Raw genomic sequence first — 27,054 nt, 5'->3', positions numbered from 1 at the left:
AACCGATAACCCTTGTGGCCATATTTTATTTTTTAACAATCGACAACCCTTTTTTTATTAACAAAGCGCGATAAGCATCACTGAAATCGACACCCTTTGACGCCCGTACATTTTTTTATATTTTTGTAATACAGCGCTCGCTGTTGCGTCACTGAAATCGACAACCCTTTTTAGCTCCGCTGTCGACTTTGTCGAGCGGAGCTTATCATATGAGTGATTGTCGTCGTCGTCGTCGTCCGTCGTCCGTGTCAATGTTTTACTTTTTCGACTTCTTCTTGAAAACTACAAGCCTAAATGCTTTGATACTTGGTATATATGTACCTTGGGTAGACCTCTCTTAGGTTTGTTCATTTCATGTTGATATCTTCAATTCTCTAATTTTGGTGAATATTTTTGTCATTTTTGGTAAAAACTTATATTTTCGACTTCTTGTTAAAAACCGCAAGTGCAATTGCTTTGATATTACATATATAGGTACTACATGTGTACCTCTCTCAGATTTGTTCATTTTGTAATGATATCTTTAATTCTCTAATTTTGGTGAATATTTTTGTCATTTTTGGTAAAAACTGATATTTTCGACTTCTTGTTAAAAACCGCAAGTGCAATTGCTTTGATATTACATATATAGGTACTACATGTGGACCTCTCTCAGATTTGTTCATTTTGTAATGATATCTTTAATTCTCTAATTTTGGTGAATATTTTTGTCATTTTTGGTAAAAACTGATATTTTCGACTTCTTGTTAAAAACCGCAAGTGCAAATGCTTTGATATTACATATATAGGTACTACATGTGGACCTCTCTCAGATTTGTTCATTTTGTAATGATATCTTTAATTCTCTAATTTTGGTGAATATTTTTGTCATTTTTTGGTGAAAAGTGATATTTTCGACTTCTTGTTAAAAACCGCAAGTCCAATTGCTTTGACACTACATATATAGGTACTACATGTGGACCTCTCTCAGATTTGTTTATTTTGTGATGATATCTTCAATTCTCTAATTTTGGTGAATATTTTTGTCATTTTTGGTAAAAAGTGATATTTTTGACTTCTTGTTAAAAACCGCAAGTCCGATTGCTTTGATATTACATATATAGGTACTACATGTGGACCTCTCTCAGATTTGTTCATTTTGTGATGATATCTTCAATTCTCTAATTTTGGTGAATATTTTTGTCATTTTTGGTAAAAAGTGATATTTTCGACTTCTTGTTGAAAACTGTAAGTCCGATTGCTTTGATATTGCATATATAGGTACCGGTACTACATGTGGACCTCTCTCAGATTTGTTCGTTTTGTGATGATATCTTCAATTCTCTAATTAATTTATTTTGGTGAATATTTTTGTAATTTTTGGTAAAAAGTGATATTTTCGACTTCTTGTTAAAAACTGTAAGTCCGATTGCTTTGATACTATTCATATTGTTCATTTTCTAATGATGTCTTCACTTCTTTAATTGAAATGTGCATTGCTAACAGCGGAGCTATCTCAGCCGATAGGCTGCTTGTTTTTATTAACAAAGCACGATATGCATCACTAAAATCAACGCCCTCTATGACTCTTGCAGTCTGTAATACAGCGCTCGCTGTTGCATCACTGAGATCGACACCCTTTGACAAACCATTAACATATATGCTGGCCGAGTACGGTCACTGGCCGAGTAGAAATCTGGCCGAGTTCGGTGGTCACCAACCACTCAACTCTTGGTGGCTCTTAATGGAGGGTCAAATGTAACAAATTTTCACTGAGTGGCTCTTAATTGAGGGTGGCGCTTATTTGCGGGTTTTTACGGTATATTTAATCTTCTATGTCATGCAATGAACAATGTCTACAAATCCTATTTTCTAATGCTGTTTTTGGATGGGTGTGTCTTCTTTTTTCAATGCTAAATTGTGATTACTTGTTATGAATACCAGTATAGTTATAGAAATTCCTTGATTTGTATTTAACACATTTCAGTAGTCTTCAAAATTGTTATTAGTGTATGTTCTAAGTTTTGTTTTCTCATTTGTCATATTTTTTCTCCAGTAGGAGGTATACTGTAACAACATTCTTGATTTTCTCTATATTTTGTTGTGTCAGTCTATACGTTATAAGTTTGTGTATGTCTCTTAGAATGTTTTTCGCACAGGAATCCCCTTGTAATGTTGACACTGTCTGGTCATTTAATGCTACTTTTGCTTCATTATTTAGTAGTATATTTATTAATCATGACCAAAATTTTATCATGTTTATCGACTATCAAGGGCAATTTTCCTATTTCACTCGAGATGCATTATTTGCTGTGTATTTGTTAATACATAGCAATATTTTAATAAATTTAAGATGAAATTTCTGTTTTGGTTTTTTCCCCATTTATTATTACTTGTATTTTCCACCCCCCCAAAAAAAATTGGTTTAATTACCTGTATTAAAAAGATGAATATATGTCTGGCAATGAGTTTTTTAGCACATACATTGTTTTGATATCGTTATCTGCCAAGATGTTTATAGCTCAAGTGAATCTTCCATTTGATTGAAAGATTATTCCTAGATAGTTGTATGAGTTCACACAACAAAGTTTTTCTTTTTTGATTACTTTGTTGTGTTCCTCTTCTAAATATAATGACTTTAGTTTTGGCCAGATTCACTTTGATTGTCCATTTTTGGCAGTAATTGTGTAACTTATTTAATGTATTTTGTAACCCATTAGCTGATTTTGACAATAGCACCATCAGTTTCATCAGTATATATAGTAATGAGTTCATTCTTGTATTACCCAATGTGACCTGGTCATGAGACTCATCTTCTACTGATTTACTTACATCACTTATGAAGAGATTAAATAGGGTAGCACTTAAGACATAGCATTGTCGTACACCTTTACATGTGTCAAAGGTATTTGTAATTGTATTTTCAAAAGGAATGCATGCTTTGGTGTTACAGTACATATTTTTAATAATTTTGTCATTAATCCCATTTTTGAGCAATTTATAAAATAGACAATTTCTCCAGATGCTATAAAATGCTTTTTGAAAATCTATAAAGCATGCAAATAATTTTCCATTTTGCTAAAGATATTTTTTAACAAAAGTTGTTAGTACGAAAATGTGATCAGGTTTGCGGTATCTTTTTCGGAATCCTACTTTGTTATTATTACAGCCAAAACAAAGTCAGCTTGGACAATCAGTTGTGAGACATGACAAAACAAACGCAGCCAGTGATACATTTCGAAAATAAAAATACAAAATAAACGCAATCAGAGGCGCAACCACGCGCATTGGAAATAAATAGAAGGCGCCGTGACACGGTCTCACCAGCCTCTTTCACTCACGCAATATAATTATGCTATTTCCCAACGCATTTGTATAATACATTGACGAAGAAAAAAACACCGCAAGAAAAATGTAAATCAGACTTGTAATTACTAGTAACTCAACTCGAACGCAACATTGATCACTGTAAACGTGGACAAATTCAAACTAGCCATAACATTCAAAATTCAAACGAACTTGTTGAATGTCAATCAAAAATAAACTCGATGTTTAGAAAGACAAAAAACAATAACATATAAATATTACAAAATAACAAGAGTGCAACAAAATTTAGGAGCAAAGGACGAGAAGTGTATGTGGGAAAGCGATGAGTGAACTAAATTTGTGCTATTGTGAGAACACGCTATATACCTGGCAGAGTACTCGCTAAAACATCAAGAAAATTTACCATTTCAAAGGGCACCCTTACAAATAATTGTATATATGATTTCTAAGTACTAAGTAATTCTGTTATTCATTATAGTGCAGAATGGCTTCCCTACGCAACTGGATACAGCTACATTGTATCGCTCTATAATTTGCTGGGTCATGTAAATCTTAATTTTAAAAATATGTGAAATTAGACTTTCGGATATACTCCTAATTCTAAGATCATGTTAAATAAATTATGTAATGGTTTTATTCGGTAATCAGCACTGTATTTCGAAAATTCAGAACAGAAGTTATCATATTCTGATGCTTTTTTTACGTTTAAGGTTTTTAATAGCACTCTTAAATTCCTTTTCTGAAATTGTATTGTTGATCAGATTATTTGATTGTTTAGTTCCATAATTATACTCATCTGGAAATCATCGTTTTTATCAGTCCTATTTAATTAAGTTTTTATAATAATCTTTCTACTTTTCAGCAGAAATAGGGTTACATTAATTTGTGTGGTGTTATTCCAAAATTTATTCGAATCAGTGCTTCTTAAATTTGATAATTTGTTTACTATTAGAGTCTCTGCTTTTTGACTCCCGTGTGCGAAGCACAAAAAGGAGTCTTTGCAGTTACCCTGTCTGTATGTCTGTATGCATGTATGTATGTATGTATGTCACTTTGTTTTGTTCCACCATTATCTCAAGAACAACTAATCAAATTTTGATGAAACTTGGTACATAAATGCTCCGGGATAATGCGCAGAGTTAATCAGGTTTTTGTAAAAATCCATGAATATTAATTACCTAATTTGCATAATAATTTGCTGATTTTTAGCTGTTCCATGACTTTTCCACTGATATCTGAAGAACCACTCATTGGATTTTGATGAAACTTGGCACATGGATGCTCTGAACTATTGCAAAGATTTGATTAGTTTTGGGTAAAAATCCATGAATATTAATTACCTAATTTGCATTATAATTAACTGATTTTAAGCTGTTCCATGACTGTTCCACTGATATTTGAAGAACCACTTATTGGATTTTGCTGAAACTTAGCACATGGATGCTCTGAACTAATGCGCAGATTTGATTAGTTTTGGGTAAAAATCTGTTTAGATTAATTACCTAATTTGCATAATGATTAGTCAATTTTCGTCTTTTCCATTGATATCTCAAGTACTAATCATAACATTTCAATAAAACTTGGTACATATATCAGTACATATTAAATACCTAATTTGCATAATTAATTAATTTTCAGCTTTTTCGATTTCAAGTAGTGATGATCACGTTACAATGAAACCTGGTACATAGTTACTTGAGGACTGTGTAGAAACCTAATTAGTTTTGGGGTAAATATTCGTGCATATTAATCACCTTATTAGCATAATTAGTTAATTTTCAGCTTTTCACCTGATATCTCAAGTACATGTACTAATCATCACATTTCAATGAGACTTGCGACATAGATCTTCCAGAACTATGCAGAGACCTGATTAATTTTGGGGTAAATAATTGTGCATATTAATTACCTAATTTGCATAATTAGTAAATTTTTTGCTGTTCCATGGCTGTTGTACTTATGTGCAAACCTTATTAGTTTTAAACTTTAATCTGTTCATATTAGTTACCTTATTTGTATAAGCTTTTCCATCAATATCATTTTGAATTAATTTGTAATGTGTCTCCAATACTCTCAGCACACAGGAGTTCTTTCTAAGCTTTCTTTGATTTGATTGACTGTAATTTGTCCACATTTTGTGACGCCTTTTTTAAAACCAACTTAAGTCATTTCAGCCCTCCGTGATGCCTAAATTAGAGTAATGCCTGTTTAAGAGATTATACGGTATTTTTGCTTTCCGCCAACCATGAAGGCCACACTAGAGAAACTTGATTGATGCAGTCAACCACACGGCGGCACGCAAATCAAGATCACCAATCTACTGATTGGCTGGAAAGTTTCTCAGCCAGGTCGACTCTGGTAGTGATTGGTTAGCTATTTGATTAGATCTTGCAGCCTGGCAAACAAACATGTAAAGTATATTGCTAGAAAGACATCATTTGTTGTCCATTTTTATTTCTAATCACAAGGGACAGTAGTGAAAAGTTTGCATATGCGCCAGTACGAACACAAGGGAGCAATTTACTGGCCATTTTTGAAAATTTCCCGGGGGGGGGGGGGTATTCTGGGAGAGGGGAGTAATGTTTATCTGGGAAAATTTACAAATAATTAAAAAAGTTACAGCCATCGTGCAGTGTGTGTTCGAACTTCATGTAAACAAACAATGTATTTTATACGTGTTGCGATTGTTGCATGTGTCCCATATCAAACATGATGCGGTGCAACGACTGTAGCTACATTACACCAAAATCAAAGTATGAATACAGTGTGTAAAGGTGTAAGCCCAGGTTCCAATATCAGGGGTTTTGTTAAACAAGGGAACAGGGGTGCAGTGCCTTCATGCCATGGCCATGCACCTCCTTACCCTGGGGAGCAGATCCTTTGGCAACCATAAAATTCTGATTGACCAAGGATCACATGTGGACACAGTCTTCAACTGTGATCTGTCTGATAGTAATTTTGGCCCCAAGGAAGCCATAGAATGCTCCATTTTAACTTAGAATTATCAAAAACTCCATACCCTGGTGGGGAGAACCCTATCTCTCCCACTTGGTGGCGCCACTGAATTGCAGTGCTCCCTCTTGCAGTTTTTTTCAAGAAAACCCCTGCAATATTATTCTATTGGTCATTAGAAACCTCTCATTTGAGATGTAAAATTCGAAATGTCAATAGTTAATGTTTTATAAATATTAATAGATGTCTAATTTTAAGTTGACATATCCATAGATGCTTTATTTTGAAAATGTTGGCGGTTGCAGCTGCTATTTGTCTTGTGAAGGCATTGTTATGAGCATGGACAATGTTGAGTTTCTGAGCCAATCGATTTTAAATATTCAAATTTTAATGAAAGCTGATGATTGGTATTCATAATTCACAGATACCTTTTTTGTGCTACGAAAAATTACTTAAGAAACTTTGTTTTCATAACCATGCATGGCAGCATATGATGACGATAATTTATTTGACTGTGTATTTTGCGATGACTTCTTACCATATGAGTTTCCCATGGTCTGACAAACTGGTGTTTAACTATGGAAATGAATGAAATGAACAGTGTCTGTTTCAATTGACGTCTCTAAGAATTGTATAATGGGATTATTTATTCAAGCCATTTGATCCAGATGAACAATAAGTTAACAAAAACTAGAACGCATTTGTAACTTTGGTGGCATTGAATTACTATGACTTTGTTTAGGAAATCTTTGTGATTCAAATAACCGCAAAAGCCACAATGAGGTATTAAACACAGTTTCGTTCATTTTGTAGCTCGTTGCTACAATGTAAACTTAATTACGTGAAAATTCACGTATCAGAATAAAGAGGGAGACACACACAAGTTAACGGGTTGTAGGTTAGCGGTGAAGTGCCACTTTTTATTGCGTAACACGTGATCAGCTCATGACAACATACATGTACCTGGCGTAATGTGATTAGCTAATAAGGTCATGGTCATGACACATGATTATGTAAGCCTAACTCAATGAATAAAAGTACAAGAAACCATAGCAAAGTCAAAGATACAACAGTTCACATCGTCATTATCGTCTGCACTCACTGTCCACATTGATCTGTTTCACACAATCTGTTTCTATAGTAATGTAATTTCTAGTTTTAGTAAAATATTGTAACCATGACAAAAAAAGGTTGGTTTCAAAAAATCATAAACATTTAGTATTCACAGTTAAAATTACACAAGGATACTATAAAAAACAACTTGACACCAATGTTAGTCACATGATGTCGAGTCTAATCTCTTGCAGTGCATGTTATCTAATCTTGTTTAATCCACTTTTGGGGAGTCATCACATGTGCATGTTTATGCGACAGACTGCCATTGAATGTTGATGTTTTTTGTTTTGTCTTTTTTTAGAAAATGTTTTTGTGCCAGGCAACAGTTGAATGTCACTGTTGTCTTTCCTGATTTTTTTTGTATGTGCAATTGCAAGTGCTAGTGCTGACACATAGTACATTTTTGCCACAGAAGCCATATTCATGTTTGGGACTACATGACAAGGCTGTGTGGCCATCTCTCTATCAAATGGCAATTTAATGCGCTATCCTGGCGTCATCAAAGCTCGGTCGAACACAAGCACCTGCAGACCTTAACCAAGGTTTCCCTAAAGGTGCATCTGTTAGTGAATGAATCTCGGCCTTCCCATTGAGCCTGTGACACACTCCCCCAGGGTAGGGGTTTGCCCTTTATTAGGTGTTAAGGTGGGATTTAATCTTCGGTCTACCGGTCATGAGTCTGCTGAGACAACCACTATGCTAACAGTGACTGGTTCCGAATGTTGTTTTTTTACAAACGACATCTACCCATACCCCTTTGCATCTTTATTGTGTGTTGAGGGTCGGCAAGGTTTGTTTTGTAAGTGGTAATCAATTGCTTTTATTTTCATAATAATGTAATTTAAATAAATAAAAAACATAAATTTGTAGACATGGGCAAGGTGTAAAATGTAATCAGCTATTTTATTCGTCCGTAATTTGTACAAATATCTTACTTTTTGTAAGCATATAAAGCATTTTCCACATTAAATGTCGTAATTCATACGCAATTTCCAATTATGATTCTTAAAAACAAATTATCAAATATATTATAAAAATGTAATTAGAAATTTGCTTTATCTATAAAGTGTAAAAAACTATTATTTTACTGTAAATAAAACTTTCAAATTATTTCCTGTAAAAACGTAAAATGTCATTTATATTTCCTGAAACCTGTTCCAGCTATATCCCCCCTTGCCCTCCTCTGTGTTGTTATCATTGCTTAGGACTTAGTTCCACGGTATGCACAGGTGACAACCCCCTCTGTTTCAATTTCCAGCTGGCTATCGGCTGCCCTTGCCTTTTTCATTTTCGCAATCTGATTTAATGATGATGGAAATTCACAGAATTTGGAAAAAGTCATTGTGACTTGGTATCAGGCTGAATAACAAATGAATATGTGTGATTCCAATGCCCATCCTAAAATGTATTGCCTATCCTAAATTTATTTTTTATATGAAAAAACAATGCAAAATCACACACGATTTCAATGAAACCTGAATGAACTGACTCCATTGGCCAGAAACTTGGCCAAATTGGTAGAACATTTACTGTGAACATTATCAAACATGTGACAAGCCTCGATCTTAAGGACACCAGCGAAATATTCACAGCTACAAATTTTTGCTCAGAAAAATACCCACAATTCCTTAGACTGCACATGACACTGACTGCACATGACACTATCTTAAAAATGGCTTATCCTCAATTTTTCAGATCTCTACTGTTCGGTGTAGCCTTGGTTGGTCAGATTACCAGAATTGGCAGAATATCTTCAACTATGTCATTGCATGTCAAATCCAGAGAAAAAGTTTACCCAGGTTCTGGTGGGATAGAAAGGGCTTATGTACCAGATGATAAGGTGAGCTGGGATTGTGAGTGGACCGACTATTCCCCAACGAATTATACAGCACCAATTGTTGCAGAGCATCCAGTATGGGCAGATCCAGATATAATGTAAGTTGCATGTCTGTAGATAACTAACAAAACATTGTCAGTCTTTGGGTGTTTTTATTATTTGAGGTTATGCAATGAAATTCAGATCCTGGTCAGTTAATAAGGATTATTATAAAAAAAAAAACAATTTGTTTAGCTCTGGCTAGTAGATGACTATGTTGCATATTACACTGACATGTTAGGACCTAGGATGCTTTGTACTTTTTCCATGGGAATCTTCACTAGCTTAAAAATACCTGGATCAAACGTGCAAACTCATTAAGCAAATAGATTGCAGGTTATGCATGTTAGGCAAGTTAGTTTTTATTTTAGACAGTTTTGTAAACCATTCTGTCTTGGAGATGGTAGCAGGGTATACAAGTTAGGCAGGTTATACATGTTAGGCAAGTTAGTTTTTATTTTAGGCAGTTTTGTAAACCATTCTGTCTTGGAGATGGTAGCAGGTTACACAAGTTAGGCAGGTTATACATGTTAGGCAAGTTAGTTTTTATTTTAGGCAGTTTTGTAAACCATTCTGTCTTGGAGATGGTAGCAGGTTACACAAGTTAGGCAGGTTATACATGTTAGGCAAGTTAGTTTTTATTTTAGGCAGTTTTGTAAACCATTCTGTCTTGGAGATGGTAGCAGGTTACACAAGTTAGGCAAGTTATACATGTTAGGCAAGTTAGTTTTTATTTTAGACAGTTTTGTAAACCATTCTGTCTTGGAGATGGTAGCAGGTTACACAAGTTAGGCAAGTTATACATGTTAGGCAAGTTAGTTTTTATTTTAGACAGTTTTGTAAACCATTCTGTCTTGGAGATGATAGCAGGGTATACAAGTTAGGTAGGTTATACATGTTAGGCAAATTAGTTTTTATTAGTCCCCGTTCGGACGCAGTCCGAAAACGGGGACTTATGTTTTGCCCTGTGTGCGTCCGTGCGTCCGTGCGTCCGTGATCACCTGTATCTCGAACATGCATGGACCGATTAAGTTCAAACTTCACTCATACATCACACATTATATGGGACATATGCACATGCATTTTTTTCATGATCCGATTAACGATAGCCGAATAGCGGCCATTTTAAGGCCGAAAATGCATCAAAATCACACATTTTCACCATTCCGGACCTGGATCTCAGTTATGCATGGACGGATTTTGTTCAAATTTGGTACATACATTAAACATAATAGGACCTTGATGCACGTCATTTTTTTTTTTGGATCGGGTTCGAAATGGCCGACTGGCGGCCATTTTGTTTTAAAGAATTCAGTTCTGGATCCGTATCTGAGACATGCTTGGATTGATCGAGTTCAAACTTCACACACACAAGGTACATCATGTCACAAATATGTATGTGCATTTGTTTCATGATCTCATTAACGATAGCCAAATAACGGCCACTTTAAGGCCGAAAATGCATTGAAATCGCACATTTTCACCATTCCGGACCCGGATCTCAGTTATGCATGGACGGATTTCATTTAAATTTGGTACATACATTAAACATAATAGGACCTTGATGCACGTCATTTTTTTTTTCGGATCAAGTTCGAAATAGCCGACTGGCGGCCATTTTGTTTTAAAGAATTCAGTTCTGGATCCGTATCTGAGACATGTCTGGATTGATCAAGTTCAAACTTCACACACACAAGGTACATCATGTCACAAATATGTATGTGCATTTGTTTCATGATCTCATTAACGATAGCCAAATGGGGGCCGCTTTAAGGCCGAAAATGCATTGAAATCGCACATTTTCACCATTCCGGACCCAGATCTCAGTTATGCATGGACGGATTTCATTCAAATTTGGTACATACATTAAACATAATAGGACCTTGATGCACGTCATTTTTTTTTTCGGATCAAGTTCGAAATAGCCGACTGGCGGCCATTTTGTTTTAAAGAATTCAGTTCTGGATCCGTATCCGAGACATGTCTGGATTGATCAAGTTCAAACTTCACACACACAAGGTACATCATGTCACAAATATGTATGTGCATTTGTTTCATGATCTCATTAACGATAGCCAAATGGGGGCCGCTTTAAGGCCGAAAATGCATTGAAATCGCACATTTTCACCATTCCGGACCCGTATCTCAGTTATGCATGGATGGATTTTGTTCAAATTTGGTACATACATTAAACATAATAGGACCTTGATGCACGTCTTTTTTTTCGGATCAAGTTCGAAATGGCCGACTGGCGGCCATTTTGTTAAAGAATTCAGTTCTGGATCCGTATCCAAGACATGTCTGGATTGATCAAGTTCAAACTTCACACACACATGGTACATCATGTCACAATTAGATATGTGCATTTGTTTCATGATCTGCTTAACAATAGCGGAATGATGGCCATTTTAAGGCCGAAAATGCATCAAAATCACGTATTTTCACAATTCCAGAACCGGATCTCAGTCATGCATGGATGGATTTTGTTCAGATTTAGCACAATGTGTTGTACATATGCAGGTGCATTTCGGTCATGATCTGCTTTGAATGTATATGTCACTCAAATATGAACGGAACGGGGACGTGTCATTGACAATGACTTGTTTTAGGCAGTTTTGTAAACCATTCTGTCTTGGAGATGATAGCAGGTTACACAAGTTAGGCAGGTTATACATGTTAGGCAAGTTAGTTTTTATTTTAGACAGTTTTGTAAACCATTCTGTCTTGGAGATGGTAGCAGGGTATACAAGTTAGGCAAGTTATACATGTTAGGCAAGTTAGTTTTTATTTTAGACAGTTTTGAAAACCATTCTGTCTTGGAGATGGTAGCAGGGTATACAAGTTAGGCAGGTTATACATGTTAGGCAAGTTAGTTTTTATTTTAGGCAGTTTTGAAAACCATTCTGTCTTGGAGATGGTAGCAGGGTATACAAGTTAGGTAGGTTATACATGTTAGGCAAGTTAGTTTTTATTTTAGACAGTTTTGTAAACCATTCTGTCTTGGAGATGGTAGCAGGTTACACAAGTTAGGCAGGTTATACATGTTAGGCAAGTTAGTTTTTATTTTAGGCAGTTTTGTAAACCATTCTATCTTGGAGATGGTAGCAGGTTACACAAGTTAGGCAGGTTATACATGTTAGGCAAGTTAGTTTTTATTTTAGACAGTTTTGTAAACCATTCTGTCTTGGAGATGGTAGCAGGTTACACAAGTTAGGTAGGTTAAACATGTTAGGCAAGTTAGTTTTTCTTTTAGGCAGTTTTGTAAACCATTCTGTCTTGGAGATGGTAGCAGGTTACACAAGTTAGGTAGGTTATACATGTTAGGCAAGTTAGGTTTTATTTTAGACAGTTTTGTAAACCATTCTGTCTTGGAGATGGTAGCAGGGTATACAAGTTAGGCAGGTTATACATGTTAGGCAAGTTAGTTTTTATTTTAGACAGTTTTGTAAACCATTCTGTCTTGGAGATGGTAGCAGGTTACACAAGTTAGGCAGGTTATACATGTTAGGCAAGTTAGTTTTTATTTTAGACAGTTTTGTAAACCATTCTGTCTTGGAGATGGTAGCAGGTTACACAAGTTAGGTAGGTTAAACATGTTAGGCAAGTTAGTTTTTCTTTTAGGCAGTTTTGTAAACCATTCTGTCTTGGAGATGGTAGCAGGTTACACAAGTTAGGTAGGTTATACATGTTAGGCAAGTTAGGTTTTATTTTAGACAGTTTTGTAAACCATTCTGTCTTGGAGATGGTAGCAGGGTATACAAGTTAGGCAGGTTATACATGTTAGGCAAGTTAGTTTTTATTTTAGACAGTTTTGTAAACCATTCTGTCTTGGAGATGGTAGCAGGTTACACAAGTTAGGCAGGTTATACATGTTAGGCAAGTTAGTTTTTATTTTAGACAGTTTTGTAAACCATTCTGTCTTGGAGATGATAGCAGGTTACACAAGTTAGGCAGGTTATACACATGTTAGGCAAGTTAGTTTTTATTTTAGACAGTTTTGTAAACCATTCTGTCTTGGAGATGATAGCAGGGTACACAAGTTAGGCAGGTTATACACATGTTAGGCAAGTTAGTTTTTATTTTAGACAGTTTTGTAAACCATTCTGTCTTGGAGATGATAGCAGGGTACACAAGTTAGGCAGGTTATACATGTTAGGCAAGTTAGTTTTTATTTTAGGCAGTTTTGTAAACCATTCTGTCTTGGAGATGATAGCAGGGTATACAAGTTTATAGGCAGGTTATACATGTTAGGCAAGTTAGTTTTTATTTTAGACAGTTTTGTAAACCATTCTGTCTTGGAGATGCATGGTAGCCATGGCGCATACTTATCCAGTAACAATTTAATATGCAAACTAAAATATTTTAGTCATTAAATAAACATAACTACAAGCACATAACAAAATAATAATGCTTTTAATTAATACAATGCATATTGATCATAACAATTCCATACAAAACATTATTTTTTGGCAGATTTGCATACTCTCTACAAAGCTCTGCTCACCTTGTTGTTCAGCCTGCTGGTGCAAGATCAAATCAAGTTTTTATCCAAATGAATCACTATTTATGATATGCTACCATATCAACCAAAAAGTATTTTCCAGTTTGTCCAAAAAAATAAATAAAAATAATCCCTATTTGTATGCTGTTTTTCATGCCATTGAAAAAAAACAATTATTTTTATTTCTGCGAATTAATAGATTTTTTTTTTTTTTTTTTTTTTTTTTTTTTTCAAATAAAATTTTATTTTCTAATAATGTTCACATAACAGTAAAAACGTCTCAGACACGACATACAAAACATTACAAAAAAGTTTAGTACAGGGGATGATCATTTCAACAACGGTGCCAACGCAACCCATTTTAAAACGTACTTTGTTTCGTTCAAGACATTTTTTTCAATAGATTTCTTTTCTTTGACAATCTTTATAAAATAATCAAGAGAAGGCGTTACATTTGTAAAGCAGCAGATATATAAAACATATTTACCTATTAAAATAAGATGGTTTAATAGTATACATTTTTGGGGAAATCCAAAGAGAATACGTTCACAACTTAGAACTATATCATCACTTCCTAGCCCCCCTATAGCCCCCCTATAGCCCCCCAATAGTTTATACAGTTCCTTCATATTTAGACATGGATGTTGGCGTTTCAAAACGTTTTTCAACTAATAACTTATAAAAATCTCTTGTTTTACCACCAACAACTGTATCATTTATTTTTTTAGCTAAATTCGCATTGATATTTCCAGCAACTAATTTGGACTTCCAATAAACTGGAATTGCGTGCAGAATACCATTGAAAGTTACAAAATCTGTCTTAATTGTGTTTTTCTCTATAAATTGTTCATATGACATAAAAGTACCATCTGTATTTAATAAATGTTGTATGCACTTTACCCCATTATTTAGCCAGTGTAAATAACACACTGTTTTTCCATCAATTAAAATGTATCTATTATTCCACAGTATTTCTGATTTGACCTCATTTGAATTAATGGGTGGGCCGTGACAGAATAGTTCATACCAAAAACTTAAAATGTCAGAATAAAAAGCTGGTAAAGAAAAATGCATTTTGTCAGGATCATAATTACAGCTCAATAAAAATTTCAAGCCCCCATATCTACTAAAATAGCTCCTTGGAATAACTCCCCATGATGCATTTGTTTCCATTATCCTTATAGCCCAAGCTAATTTGAATGCTTTGTTTAACAACTCCAAATCAGTCATGCGCAAACCACCATAATCAATATCCCCAATTAAAGTGTTGTTTTTTATATGGTGTCTTTTCCCGTTCCACAGAAAATCAAATAACCTAGCCCGGGCTTCGGACGCATATTTTGGCGGGATAGAAATGGAGTTCATTACAAAGAGCAGATTAGTAGCCCCAAAAACCTTTGCAAGTGTAACTCTCCCACCAATAGTCAAGTCACGTGACTTCCATATGCCTAGTTTTATATTCATTTTTTCAATTTTTTGGTGGAAGTTAAGCTCTAAATTTTTCTTAACATCGTGACCTATATAAATTCCCAAGTAACGGATTGGTTTTTGGGTGGGGGCTATTATATCAATCTTTTGCCAATTATGTTTAAGTTTACCCAACACAAGTACCGGTAGTTCTGTTTTACCCATATTTATTTCTAGACCAGAAAAATCATGAAACTGTTTTAGAATGGATAGAGCAGTACGAACAGAATTTTGGTTTCTCATGCAAAGGGTTGTATCATCTGCAAAGCCAGATATTTTTTGTTCATGCTCATATGGCAACATAATACCATCTATTTGGTCACATGATCGAATGACAATAGCCAACAACTCTATGGCAATTACAAAGAGAGCTGTGGACAACGGACAGCCCTGTCGGATGCCCCGATATAACTTGAACCAGCCTGACGAATGCCCATTATTAAGTACACAGCTTTCAATGTTGTTATAAAATACAAAAACCCATTTCTTAAAAGAATCGCCCAAATTGAACAAGTCGACAGCTTTATGCAAGAAATCCCATTCTAGGTTATCAAAAGCTTTTGTAAAGTCAACAAATAAAAGTGCTCCCGGTTGACCACTATTTTCACAGTAATCAATAATATCTGTAATAAGTCTGATATTGTCAACAATTTTTCTACCTGGTATAAAAGCAGACTGGTTTTCATGAATAATGGAGGGTAAAATATTTTCAAGCCGTTTAGCCATGCATCTACTTGCAATTTTGTAATCTGCATTGAGCAGCGATACTGGTCTCCAATTATGCAAATCAGTCAATGCTTTATCAGGTTTTGGCAATAAAGTTATAACAGCTTGTTTTTGTGTGGTAGACATGACACCATGATTGAAACTGTAATTTAGTGAGGCCACCAATGCATCCCCAATTTTTTCCCAGAAAAATAAATCAAATTCAGGGGGTAGCCCGTCACTGCCAGGTGATTTATTTTTTGGGGATTTTTTTAAGGCAGAAAATACTTTCACATTTGTTTATTTTTTGTGGGTCAACATGTGGGATATTATTATTATTAAAGAACCCATATTTATCATTTGAATTCAAATTTGGAGAGGTCGATGCATATAACGCAGTATACCTGTAATAATTTCTGATTTGCATAAGAATGTCCCGTTCACCAGTAATTTCGTTATGATCGACCATCAATTTGGTTACAGTTTTCTTTTTAAAATTACGTTTTTTCAAGTTCAAAAAATATTTGGTAGATTTTTCACCCTCCTGATACCATTATATGCGTGAATGGATAGCAGAGCCCTGAATCTTGTGATCAATAATGTTATCAAGTTCTTTTTTTAAAGCTTCATACTGCATCAAAACATCCTTATCCAAATTGTCATCGATTTCTTCTTCTAAATTATACAACTCTTTTTCCAATTCAATTTCTCTATCCCTTCTTGAGAATTCAACAGTAGCCTGACGAATCTTGTACTTCAAGAATTCAAAACGAGTTTGGTGGTCAAGGTATAAAGTATCACGCAGAATATTGTCAATGGTTTTATTAATACTTTCCGTATAAGTATTGTCCTCTAACAGACTACAGTTGAATTTCCAAAAACCAGGGCCTCCACGGGAACCACCTCCAACAGAAATCAAAATCACAATTGCATTATGGTCTGATTTTGTACAAGGACGAATATCACAAAGTTTTACCTGATTATTCAGATGTTTAGAAATCAAAAAGTAATCCAAACGCGTTGCAGCATTTCCCCTTCTCCATGTAAACCTATATGTATTAGGATTGAGTTCTTTATAAATATCAATAAGATTATAACATTTCATAAAAGATAACATTTCCTTTCTGAAAGTTGATCTTGGATCAATATTTTCACCTCGTTTATCCATTACTGGATTTATTGGTATATTAAAATCACCTCCCATAATCAATATACTGTAATTAAAATTACAATTAATTGATGTCTTAACAACTTTTAAAAAACGAATCTGTTCTTCTTCTCTATTCGGGACATATATATTTGCAATCACTGCCTTAAAGCTATCAATATCTATTTCCAGAAAAATAAATCTACCAGATGCATCTTTGACAATTTTAGAGTGTTTTATAGTTGTATTTTTGTGTAATAAAATTGCTGTCCCACAGCTTGCCCGAGTTCCATGCGAAAAGAAAATGTCCCCTCCCCAGTCAACCTTCCATTTGTGTTCATCCTCTGAACTACTGTGGATTTCTTGCAGTAAAATTATATCAGCTTTCTGCCTCCTACAAAAATGAAAAATAGCCTTACGCTTCTGTGCATCTCTTAATCCCCTTACATTTAAACTAATAACATTTAATGAATACATGTACTACAAACACAAAACGTATAAAACACGCAAACATAAAAGCTCAAGTTCAAAAAAAGAAAAAATACCTGGATAACAGTAAACAAAAGATGCTGCTCCAAAAAATCCAACAAAAAAAAAAATGTAAATATTTACGATTCACAATATGCTATTTTAAAGGTAAAAAACAGTCAATAAATGCCATGTTTATCAGAAAAAAGAATAAGTTGCACCCCAACGTAATTAAACAAAGTGCACGTGTACAGGGAAGCAATTTCCAATACCACACACAGCACCCTTTCACTCTTATGTAACCTAAATAATACACGGTGACAATGGGTGACAATGCACACCTACTAACAGGTGCGGAACATGAGTGGTAAAGGCCGCTATGGAATTTCCCTTTTTTTTTTTTTTATATATATTTAATAAAAAATAAAAATAAAAAAAATCCACGTTTCACATGTGCAGCTTTTTTTCCCTTTTTTCAGAATTAAATTTCAGGTCTCACACGTACAACTTTTTGTTTTTGTTTTTATAAATATAAATTTCCCGGCTCACCTTTAAACATTCTATAACCTAAAGCAAAGTAGCACAAAACTACCCACATTGAGAAGTGGTGCAAAACAAAAGTCTAATAATTATATAATGTCAGGGGGTTTATAAAGCGATCCATCTATATATAATTTACCTTCACGGAAGGACGGCTTCTTCCCTTCTTCATACGCGGTTTTCATTACGTCTTTGAACGATTGTTTTGCTTCAAAATCTTCTTTGATGAGATCGCGAGTAACGTAAACATGAGATTCCTTTAGCGCCGATCTTGCGTTTCTAATCACGGATTCTTTTATTGGTCTGCTGTAGAATTTAGCAATTTTATGGTTTGGTGTTTTCTTATTTTTCTTACTGCGAGCACGATGTGCATTTTCGACACGAGGAACACCGGGCGCCATCTTGAAAACACCAATCAGTAGATTTTCGACAATTTCCGTGCAGTTCTCGTTGTCAGTTTTTGCGATTCCTCCAAAGCGCAAGTTATAATTTCTCGAATACCGCTCCTGTTTTTTTTGCTTCTCTTTGAGTTCATTGTTTTCAGCCATCAACAATTTGTTTTGTTTTTCAAGGTCATTCACTCTCGAAATAAGTTGCGTAACCTTATTGTTCAGGGCGTAGAAAGCTTGTTCATTTTTCTCCTCGAAAAGTTCAAACTTGGTTTGCCGTTCCTGGAATTCTTTTTCCACATCATCAACTCTTCCACTTGTTTGTTTCTGTTCATTTACTAATTTGTAGAGATTTGCATCGAGACGGAGGATAGCCTCCTTCATAAAGCGTTTGAACTCTTCCTCACTCTCACCTTTTGATTTGTCCACGTATTGCGTAATCGACCTCTGTGAGCTTGAAGGTGTTGACGCCGACATCGTTTTCAGTTTTTCTTTTTCTTTCACACTTGCCCTGGTTTCAGTTGGCATCCCTTGTGAACTGTACTATATGTATCCCTGGGCAGTATCCACATCTTTTCTATGCTAAAGTTAACCAATTAGTGCCCAAAGTGTTGTAAAGGAAGGATTTCCTGGAGCAGCCAAAACCACCATACCTACACGTTGGCAGACATGTGCAGTTAATAGATTTGTAGTTGCTCTCTTTGAGTTTATTTGAGATGGATGAATATATTCCAGAAGTTAGTCAGTTAATAAGGATATGTTATAGCTTGTGTAATTATGTAATTAAATCAAATTCATATTTCTCATTACAGGGGAAAACCAGACCACAATTTAAAATTTAATGAGAGGGATGGAAATATTAACAGAGTGAGTCACATGCCAAAGCCTTATGAGGTCATCGATGGACTTCCAAGGTAAATTCAAATTTTTTAAGTTTAGTAAATTTTAAACCTTCCATTCTTTTTAGTCTCTGCTCAGACACAAAACGGATTGTTCAGTTTGAAAAAGAGGATTTGTAGATTGACATCTGTCCGTCCATATCCACCTGTATTTCACACATACCTCCCCTATCAAATTAAAACTTAAAGCAGGGAAATCATCACCTGTGCATGGCTATAGCATATCAATGTTTACAAACTAGCGTCTACTCAAGAGCATGTCTATTCAAGATGGTCGATTGGTAGCCATTAAAAAAAAAAACATAAAACTTTGCTGTTTTAAATGTGCTTGTTTGAATGTTTTTTAATCCTAAAGTTGTAATTTTTCGATGGAATATGATACTATGAGTAATTCTCTAAAATTAGATGCTTAAAAAGTGTACATGGAAGATTCCATAATACACCATTATACCATAGTTGTCCCAAGCTTGACTAAGCGTCTTTCCCCACTTTTGGGGAATTTCAGTTTTTGGGTTCACATTTGGCTAAGTGCCCATCCTTTCAAAAATGTTCCAATATTGACTGTCTAGTCATAAAACCTGATCTTTGAGCATTATTCGAATTTTCTGAATACCGATAATCAAATTTGTATAATACAGCATGAATATTGACTGTGAATATCTAGCAAATGTATAAACCATGGTAACCATGTTTCAACAAGGCAGTAAATACTTTATTCCATAAATCATGCAGACCATTCTCTGATTTTTGATAAACCACTTCCATGTTTCGTAACCAGAATGCCCTCAAGACTTGACCTATCAGGTCAAATGACAGTGTTGCAGGTTAAATTGTGCGAGAAAACATCATGGCGGAAATCAAAAGTTTATGTGCAATAAAATAAAGATTACAATCTTGACTGTTTTCTCACTGACCTTAATAATTCTTACATTATAAACTCTCAGACTGATGGTACGTTATTACATGTAATATTATGATAAAATGTCAATTTTTTTTTTTTTGAAGAATAGTATTGTGGAGGATTTAAATCAAAAACAAAGCATTTATTTACACAATTTAATTTTCCCCAAATTATATATTCCCCCCTAATCTGGCACATGGTGAAATAAAATTGTCATGTGCATAATTTCTCAATGTACCCCTGAATGACTAACGTTTTGAAATCATAAATCACTTGAGTTTTGTGGCAAACTTTCACGCCTTTAATGCATCTCGAAGTGTGCGAAAAAATCACCTAATGACCGTCTCACAACCACCAATACTGTATTTGTAATCTATTTATGCTTATTAAAGGGTATAACTGATTGGCCAGTTTCAAATTTGTTCATAACTGACACCATACCATTGAAAACTATCAGTCTGATTGCTTTGATACTTGTAATAATAATAATAATAGTCTTTGTTGAAGTCGTATCCTAAAAATGGACATAGGACATATGTATTTTTGTTTGTCTGATTTGTACATTGCATGCTTTTAATTGTAGTGGGTGTGAGTTGCAGAACTTTTGAGTTTTGAGCTTATCCAGTTCCCATGTATGGAAACACCCATCCGTAATGAATCATTCACTGGTATTTGACTAATAATGACAATTGTACATTTCATATTTCTATAGGAATCCATGTGGTAGAACAGGAATGATTGGTAGAGGGTTTTTAGGTAAATGGGGTCCAAACCATGCTGCAGATCCAATTGTAACACGGTAAGGCAACAATAAAGTTAAACGTGATGTACTTTGAGAAAGTATAGTGCAGACTGTTCTAAAAATAGTAACCATAGTTACCATATTTGTTTTTGATTTGTTTTATATTTTTAGAATAGTTTTTTTTTTTTCTTTTTAGATTATAGTTTTTAAATTTCTATCTGTAGACCCTTTTTATCCTTTCCTAAGGATTTTATGCGTCTAATAACAAAATATTAAAAAAAAAATATTAGCTCTATTGCATGCCCATATGAGCCAAGTATTTATAAGATGTACTTTTTGGTGTCTAAACTAAAGTGATGCGTATTCAAGAATAAAATGCTCATTGTGACTAGCATGAAAGGGTAAACTTTGTTTTCGACAATGATCTGGTACTTCCTGTTAAAAAAAATGCTGTTTTCCCACTGGAATCAATGCCAAAGATTGTGCGAACTGACAGAAACTAGACGAACATGCAAAGCCAAATCTCTGATTTCATCGACACGTTAATACATATAATATTTATATTGTATATTATTCTATATGGACTAGATACAGGTTTTGTGGTCTGAGGTCATGCGGCGGAAGCGTCAAAGCTGAGGGCAGCATAAGCCGTATCAGTCCATAAAGGTTTTATCATGCATCTTATTGGTGTAATCACAATTTTACCACGGCATGACCTCAAACACGCAACGTAATTTAGAATTTCGTGTTTTTTATTGTGATTGTTGAAAGCCGGGCGTGCTGGGCCAGACATGATGTGAGGGCGCACTTCCTATAGCGTTGCATGGCTGGGCAATACGAGGTATATGATAACATACATCTATTCATGGTCATGATGACCTGAAATTACTTTGGATGTGTACATGTACATGTCCATCAGTAATGATAAACACCTAGATGGAATTAATATAAAATTACATCTGTATTATAAACATATAAACACACAACACAGAATTCATGCCCTTGACCATGTCTGGAAAAGCGTCTTTCTTTGCTAAGCTAAGACACTTTAATCCTTCGAATGACTTAATTTTTTCCGCCATAATTTCAATGCCACATTTCAAGTTTTTATGTATTTATTTCAAATTTGTTTGTTAATTTTGGATCGAATAGACATAATTTCTTGTTGGTTGCAGATCTTGATCAAAATTTTGAAAAGAAATTTAAAACATTTTTGTGGATTTAATTTTGTGAATGCTGACAAAATTGACTTTAGGTTAAAGCGAGGTAGTCGTCATCTGTGCATGCGTCAGATGGCTATAGCATGTCATTGTTTACAAACAGGTGTCTGCCCATGAGCCTTCGCGTTTTTAGCGTGCCTTGTTATCATCACTTGTGACTCAATTCCCGTGCGTGTGCAGGTGACGACCTTTCCGCTTTAAAGGGCATTGTTTGAATTGCATGTAAACAAAAGTTCCAGATGTTGCTATGGATACCATATCGAAAAATGATGCTACTTAAAATTGTTATTGTGTAATCACAGACACACATTAGATAAACCTGATTTCTGACTATATAGTAGAGATAAAACAAAGATGATTATGTCTTTGGTCAGTGTATACAGGTACATCTCTGATCCATTAAACCTCTATATTTCACTGTTATGAAATCAAAATCCTGACCATTTTCATCAATTTACTATGAATACCATAGCACTGACTGTATGTCAAATTTATAAAGATTACTTGAACATTGGTCAAGATTTTTTTTTAAAAAAGTAGTTAGACTGAAGGACAGAGATGAAAAATTTTGTGAATAAACTCTATAACCATTTTGTAACAGTAGCAGTAAAAAGAAACTTTGTTTGCAAAAAACTTTATTTTCACTGAAAAGACTTTGGGTGTTTTGTATGGAATTTATTTTAACTGATTTTTGAGGATTTGAATGAAATATAAAAAAAAAGAAAAAGGTATATTCACTATAATAATATTTTTATTGTATCGTCCCTTCAGCAAAAATAAATTTCAAGTGAAAAAGAGTTTTCTGTATTTACCACTGTCTGTGGTTTCATACTAGTTTTATATGGACTTTCAAATGCTTGACAGTCTGACATAAAGATAAATAATAATAAATAGCACCCTGAATTTGAAGAGCCACACCTCCATAATTTTGCCCATGTCGCTTTGAGAAGAACTTCAATGTCCTTGTCTCCAATGTCAATGTCCATTGAATTCCTCATTTGAGTGCCTTTTAATTTATGCGTTGATTTTATCACACTACATCGTATTTACACACATTTTATACGTCACATGGAAATATAGTTCTTTGACCCTTTGAGTGAAAATTAAACCCACGAACATTTTTTTTATTTTTTTTTCAAAATGTTGTATAAAGACCTGTAGAAATTGTCTGTTATGTCTATTGGGTCCAAAATTAACAAAGAAATACAAGAAAAAAATACCTAACAATGTTCAACCAATTTTTGGCGTGAAAAATTATAGCATTCAAAGGGGTTACCCTTTTTACCACCAGACTTTCTCGCCCAAATGTTTCTTAAATATTCACCAATATTTCTGGAATGGAACCACGATTTTTGAGCCAACAGACAAAATTTGAATCAATTTTCATTTTAACACAAAAAATTTGGCTATTTTTGTCCCCAATATTTTGAAGGAAAGTGCAGACTATAAATTCGTGAATTTGAAATGAAAACGGGAACTGGTGGTGAAAAGGTTAATACATTTTCAGTATGATTACAGAGTTTACTTCTTTTGTCAGGTGGAAAAGGAATGCAAATGGTGATGTTATATGCAACCAAACAACTAATAAACAAATACTTCAGTTTGTAGCAATTAAGAGGAAAGACACTGGTGATTGGGCGATACCAGGGGTATGTTGGATTATATACTTATTGTCCCTCATCCAAATTGTACAGCTGATTTTTTCAAGCAAGTTGGATGAATGATACTATTTAATTACATTAATTGCATGTGTGGCTAATGAATGAACTTTATAAGATCCTGGTCCTGGAAAAAGAGTTCATTTTGGAAGCCCAAATTAGCTCACAAAATTTCACGTCAAATATGCCATTCATGATAAGAATGATAAAATATTTTTAATCGTCATTTTTATTATTGGAATGAGTAAAAGTATTCAGTGCCAATCGACTGGTCACTATGCCTACTTATATAGTTGTGATGCATGAAGGAAATTGCTTGGACTGTTTCTTTTTATGGTTTGAAATTTGCTACCGACAATCCTTGACGTGTCACTATATCGTATAATGGTATACGAGCAGATCTACATTTACAATGTACTTTCAGTCATGCGAGTACTCACAGCAGTAGGTATTCATGTAATAATATTACATAAATTTGGTTAACAGTATTTAGAAAAGTTGAGACGACGAGAATTCCAAGATGTTTGAGACATATAATGGCATTACCAGACAATATGTTAATGGAATTGTAGAAAATGTGGCTAATGCTAAATGAAATCTAGATCCTGGTTGAGTACCGGTAATATGGTTAATGATCTAGTTAAACAAAATATGATGAAAATATGTCTAATGTTGAATAAAAACTAGACCCTGATTACTTTATGATCTAGTAATTCTAGTTACATAGAATTGTAAAAAAGTGGTGTAATGGTGACTAAAATCCAGACGCTGCTCAGTTAATAAGATTAATAATCTAGTGGCTTAGAATGACACATGTGAGTAATGATGAAACAAAACAGTCTGCGAAATTTAATTGCGTATAATTATTGTGTTGAGAGTTGATTATTTTATTGTATTTTAGGGTATGGTTGATGCTGGAGATACAGTTTCAGCCACACTAAAACGGGAATTTGGTGAGGAAGCAATGAACTCCTTAGAAGCCCCAGAAGAAGAAAGGAATACAATAGAAAAAGCTGTAGCTAACTTATTTAGGTGTGGTACAGAAGTAAGTATTATTCAAACCATTCAAAATCTCACAGAAACTTTTATTTATTCCAACATTCAATGTTGGGTAGGAAAAAAATAGCGGGTTCAAGATGGCCAACTGGCAGCCATTTTGTTTTGAAGAATGCAGTTCTAAATTTATATATTCAACATGCCTTTAGCTATCCAGTTTAAACTTCACATGTACATCAGACATTATATCAGATATATGCCATGCATTTGTTTCATGATTCAAGATAGCTTAATGGCAGTCATTTTAAGGCCAAAAATGTATCAGAAGTTTCACCATTCCAGATCTAGATCTCTGTTGTGCATGAAGAGATTCAGTTCAAACTTGGTACATCGGTTGAACTTAATGATAGTTAGATGCACTTCATTTTATTTTATTTTTTGGATCAGGTTCTAAATTGTTGATTGGTAACTTGTTGTTTCGTTTAAAAGAATGCAGACCCTGATTCATATATTCAACATGACTGGACAGATCAAGTTCAAACTCCACACATACATCAGACATCATATCAGACATCATATCAGACATCATATTAGACATCATATCAGACATCATATCAGACATCATATTAGACATCATATCAGACATCATATTAGACATCATATCAGTCATCATATCAGACATCATATCAGACATCATATCAGACATCTCAGACATCATATTAGACATCATATCAGACATCATATCAGACATCATATTAGACATCATATTAAACATCATATCAGACATCATATGAGACATATCAGACATCATATTAGACATCATATCAGACATCATATCAGACATCATATTAGACATATCAGACATCATATCAGACGTCATATTAGACATATCAGACATCATATCAGACAAACACACATGAATTTTGTCACAATCAAATTAAAAATGGCTGAATGGCGGCCATCTTATTTAAACAAATCAATGCAGTTCCACAGAGCTGTATCTCATACATGTACATGCCTGGACCAATCAAGTTTAATAAAACTTCACACATACTCAAACATCAGGTTATACATGTATATCTCACATCTATAATACAAACAAGGACTACATCAATAAAACTGATTTGTTTCTATCATTTTTTAAAAAAAACAAACACTTTTTTGTGGAATAAAGCAACCGTCAGCTGGGTCAAAGTGAACAATTCTGTACCAATCATGTTCAACAATACATAATTCACCATGTCACATATATACACACATGCTTTCATTTCACAATACAATTCTAGGTGGCTGACTGGTGGCCATTTTAGTTGCAAAAATATGGAACTGAAACTTATGTCAAACTTTCTATAGACATAGGAGATTTACCAGAGCCATATCTACCACATGTCTTGACTGCTCATACATACGTTTCTAGATAATCTTAAATTGTAAACTCAACTTTAATCCTCCAGTTTGTGTTTGAGGCTGTTTGCATCAAATTCAAATACATCGCTAGTGAGCATATATGCAATCAATTGTTAGTTAGAATTTTCTTTTTAGAATTAAACTACATGTATTATCACACTGGAATCATGTAGTCTAAATTAGATTTAAATTTTTTAAACGTTATGACAATATCAGGATTTATATCAATAATAATATTTAGATATGAAAAAATAATTACACATAAGAAATCATCACATCCCTTGATTTTTGTTTCTTGAAAACATTTTAGTGACCACACTTCTGTTATCCTTTAATTAGTTTTCCATGGAATAAACCATGATAATAAAAAAACTGACGATCAGGACAAATGATTTTTAATTTAATTCAAACCTCTGTCATTTTTTTCATGGATTTCTAACAAGAAGAAACTCTGCACTTTTTTTTTTTCAGGTATACAGAGGATATGTTGATGATCCTCGAAATACCGACAATGCCTGGATGGAAACGGTAGCAGTAAATTTCCATGATGCAAAAGGAACTAGTGTTGGGAAATTTAAACTGCATGCTGGTGATGATGCCGGAGATGTCCAGTGGGCTGATATTAGTGGAAATATTAGCCTTTATGCTAGTCATGAACTATTCATATCTAAAACAGCAGAAATCTTAAAAGCTCATTGGTGATGGTTTATGCGTTCTTCTTGTAACTGTAAAAAAATTTATAAGCAAATTTGCCAATCTGTAAA

General features: G+C 34.2%; 1 protein-coding gene across 1 annotated transcript in view; it reads left to right on the top strand.

Annotated features, from left to right (window-relative positions):
* Positions 1-27,054, top strand: part of LOC100373271 (ADP-ribose pyrophosphatase-like) — a 34,628-nt gene extending 7,574 nt beyond the window's left edge. The window contains exons 2-7 of the mRNA XM_085491569.1: positions 9,070-9,309; positions 19,280-19,381; positions 20,980-21,066; positions 23,767-23,878; positions 24,789-24,932; positions 26,762-27,054. Coding sequence (XP_085347695.1) covers positions 9,134-9,309; positions 19,280-19,381; positions 20,980-21,066; positions 23,767-23,878; positions 24,789-24,932; positions 26,762-26,992 — 852 coding nt within the window. The 5' untranslated portion in view covers positions 9,070-9,133 and the 3' untranslated portion in view covers positions 26,993-27,054. The remainder of the gene's footprint in view (positions 1-9,069; positions 9,310-19,279; positions 19,382-20,979; positions 21,067-23,766; positions 23,879-24,788; positions 24,933-26,761) is intronic.

The sequence above is a fragment of the Saccoglossus kowalevskii genome, chromosome 16, assembly GCF_978046115.1.
Source record: "Saccoglossus kowalevskii chromosome 16, keSacKowa6.1, whole genome shotgun sequence".
Taxonomy (NCBI): Eukaryota; Metazoa; Hemichordata; class Enteropneusta; family Harrimaniidae; genus Saccoglossus; species Saccoglossus kowalevskii.
This window is presented reverse-complemented; position numbering and strand designations above follow the sequence as displayed.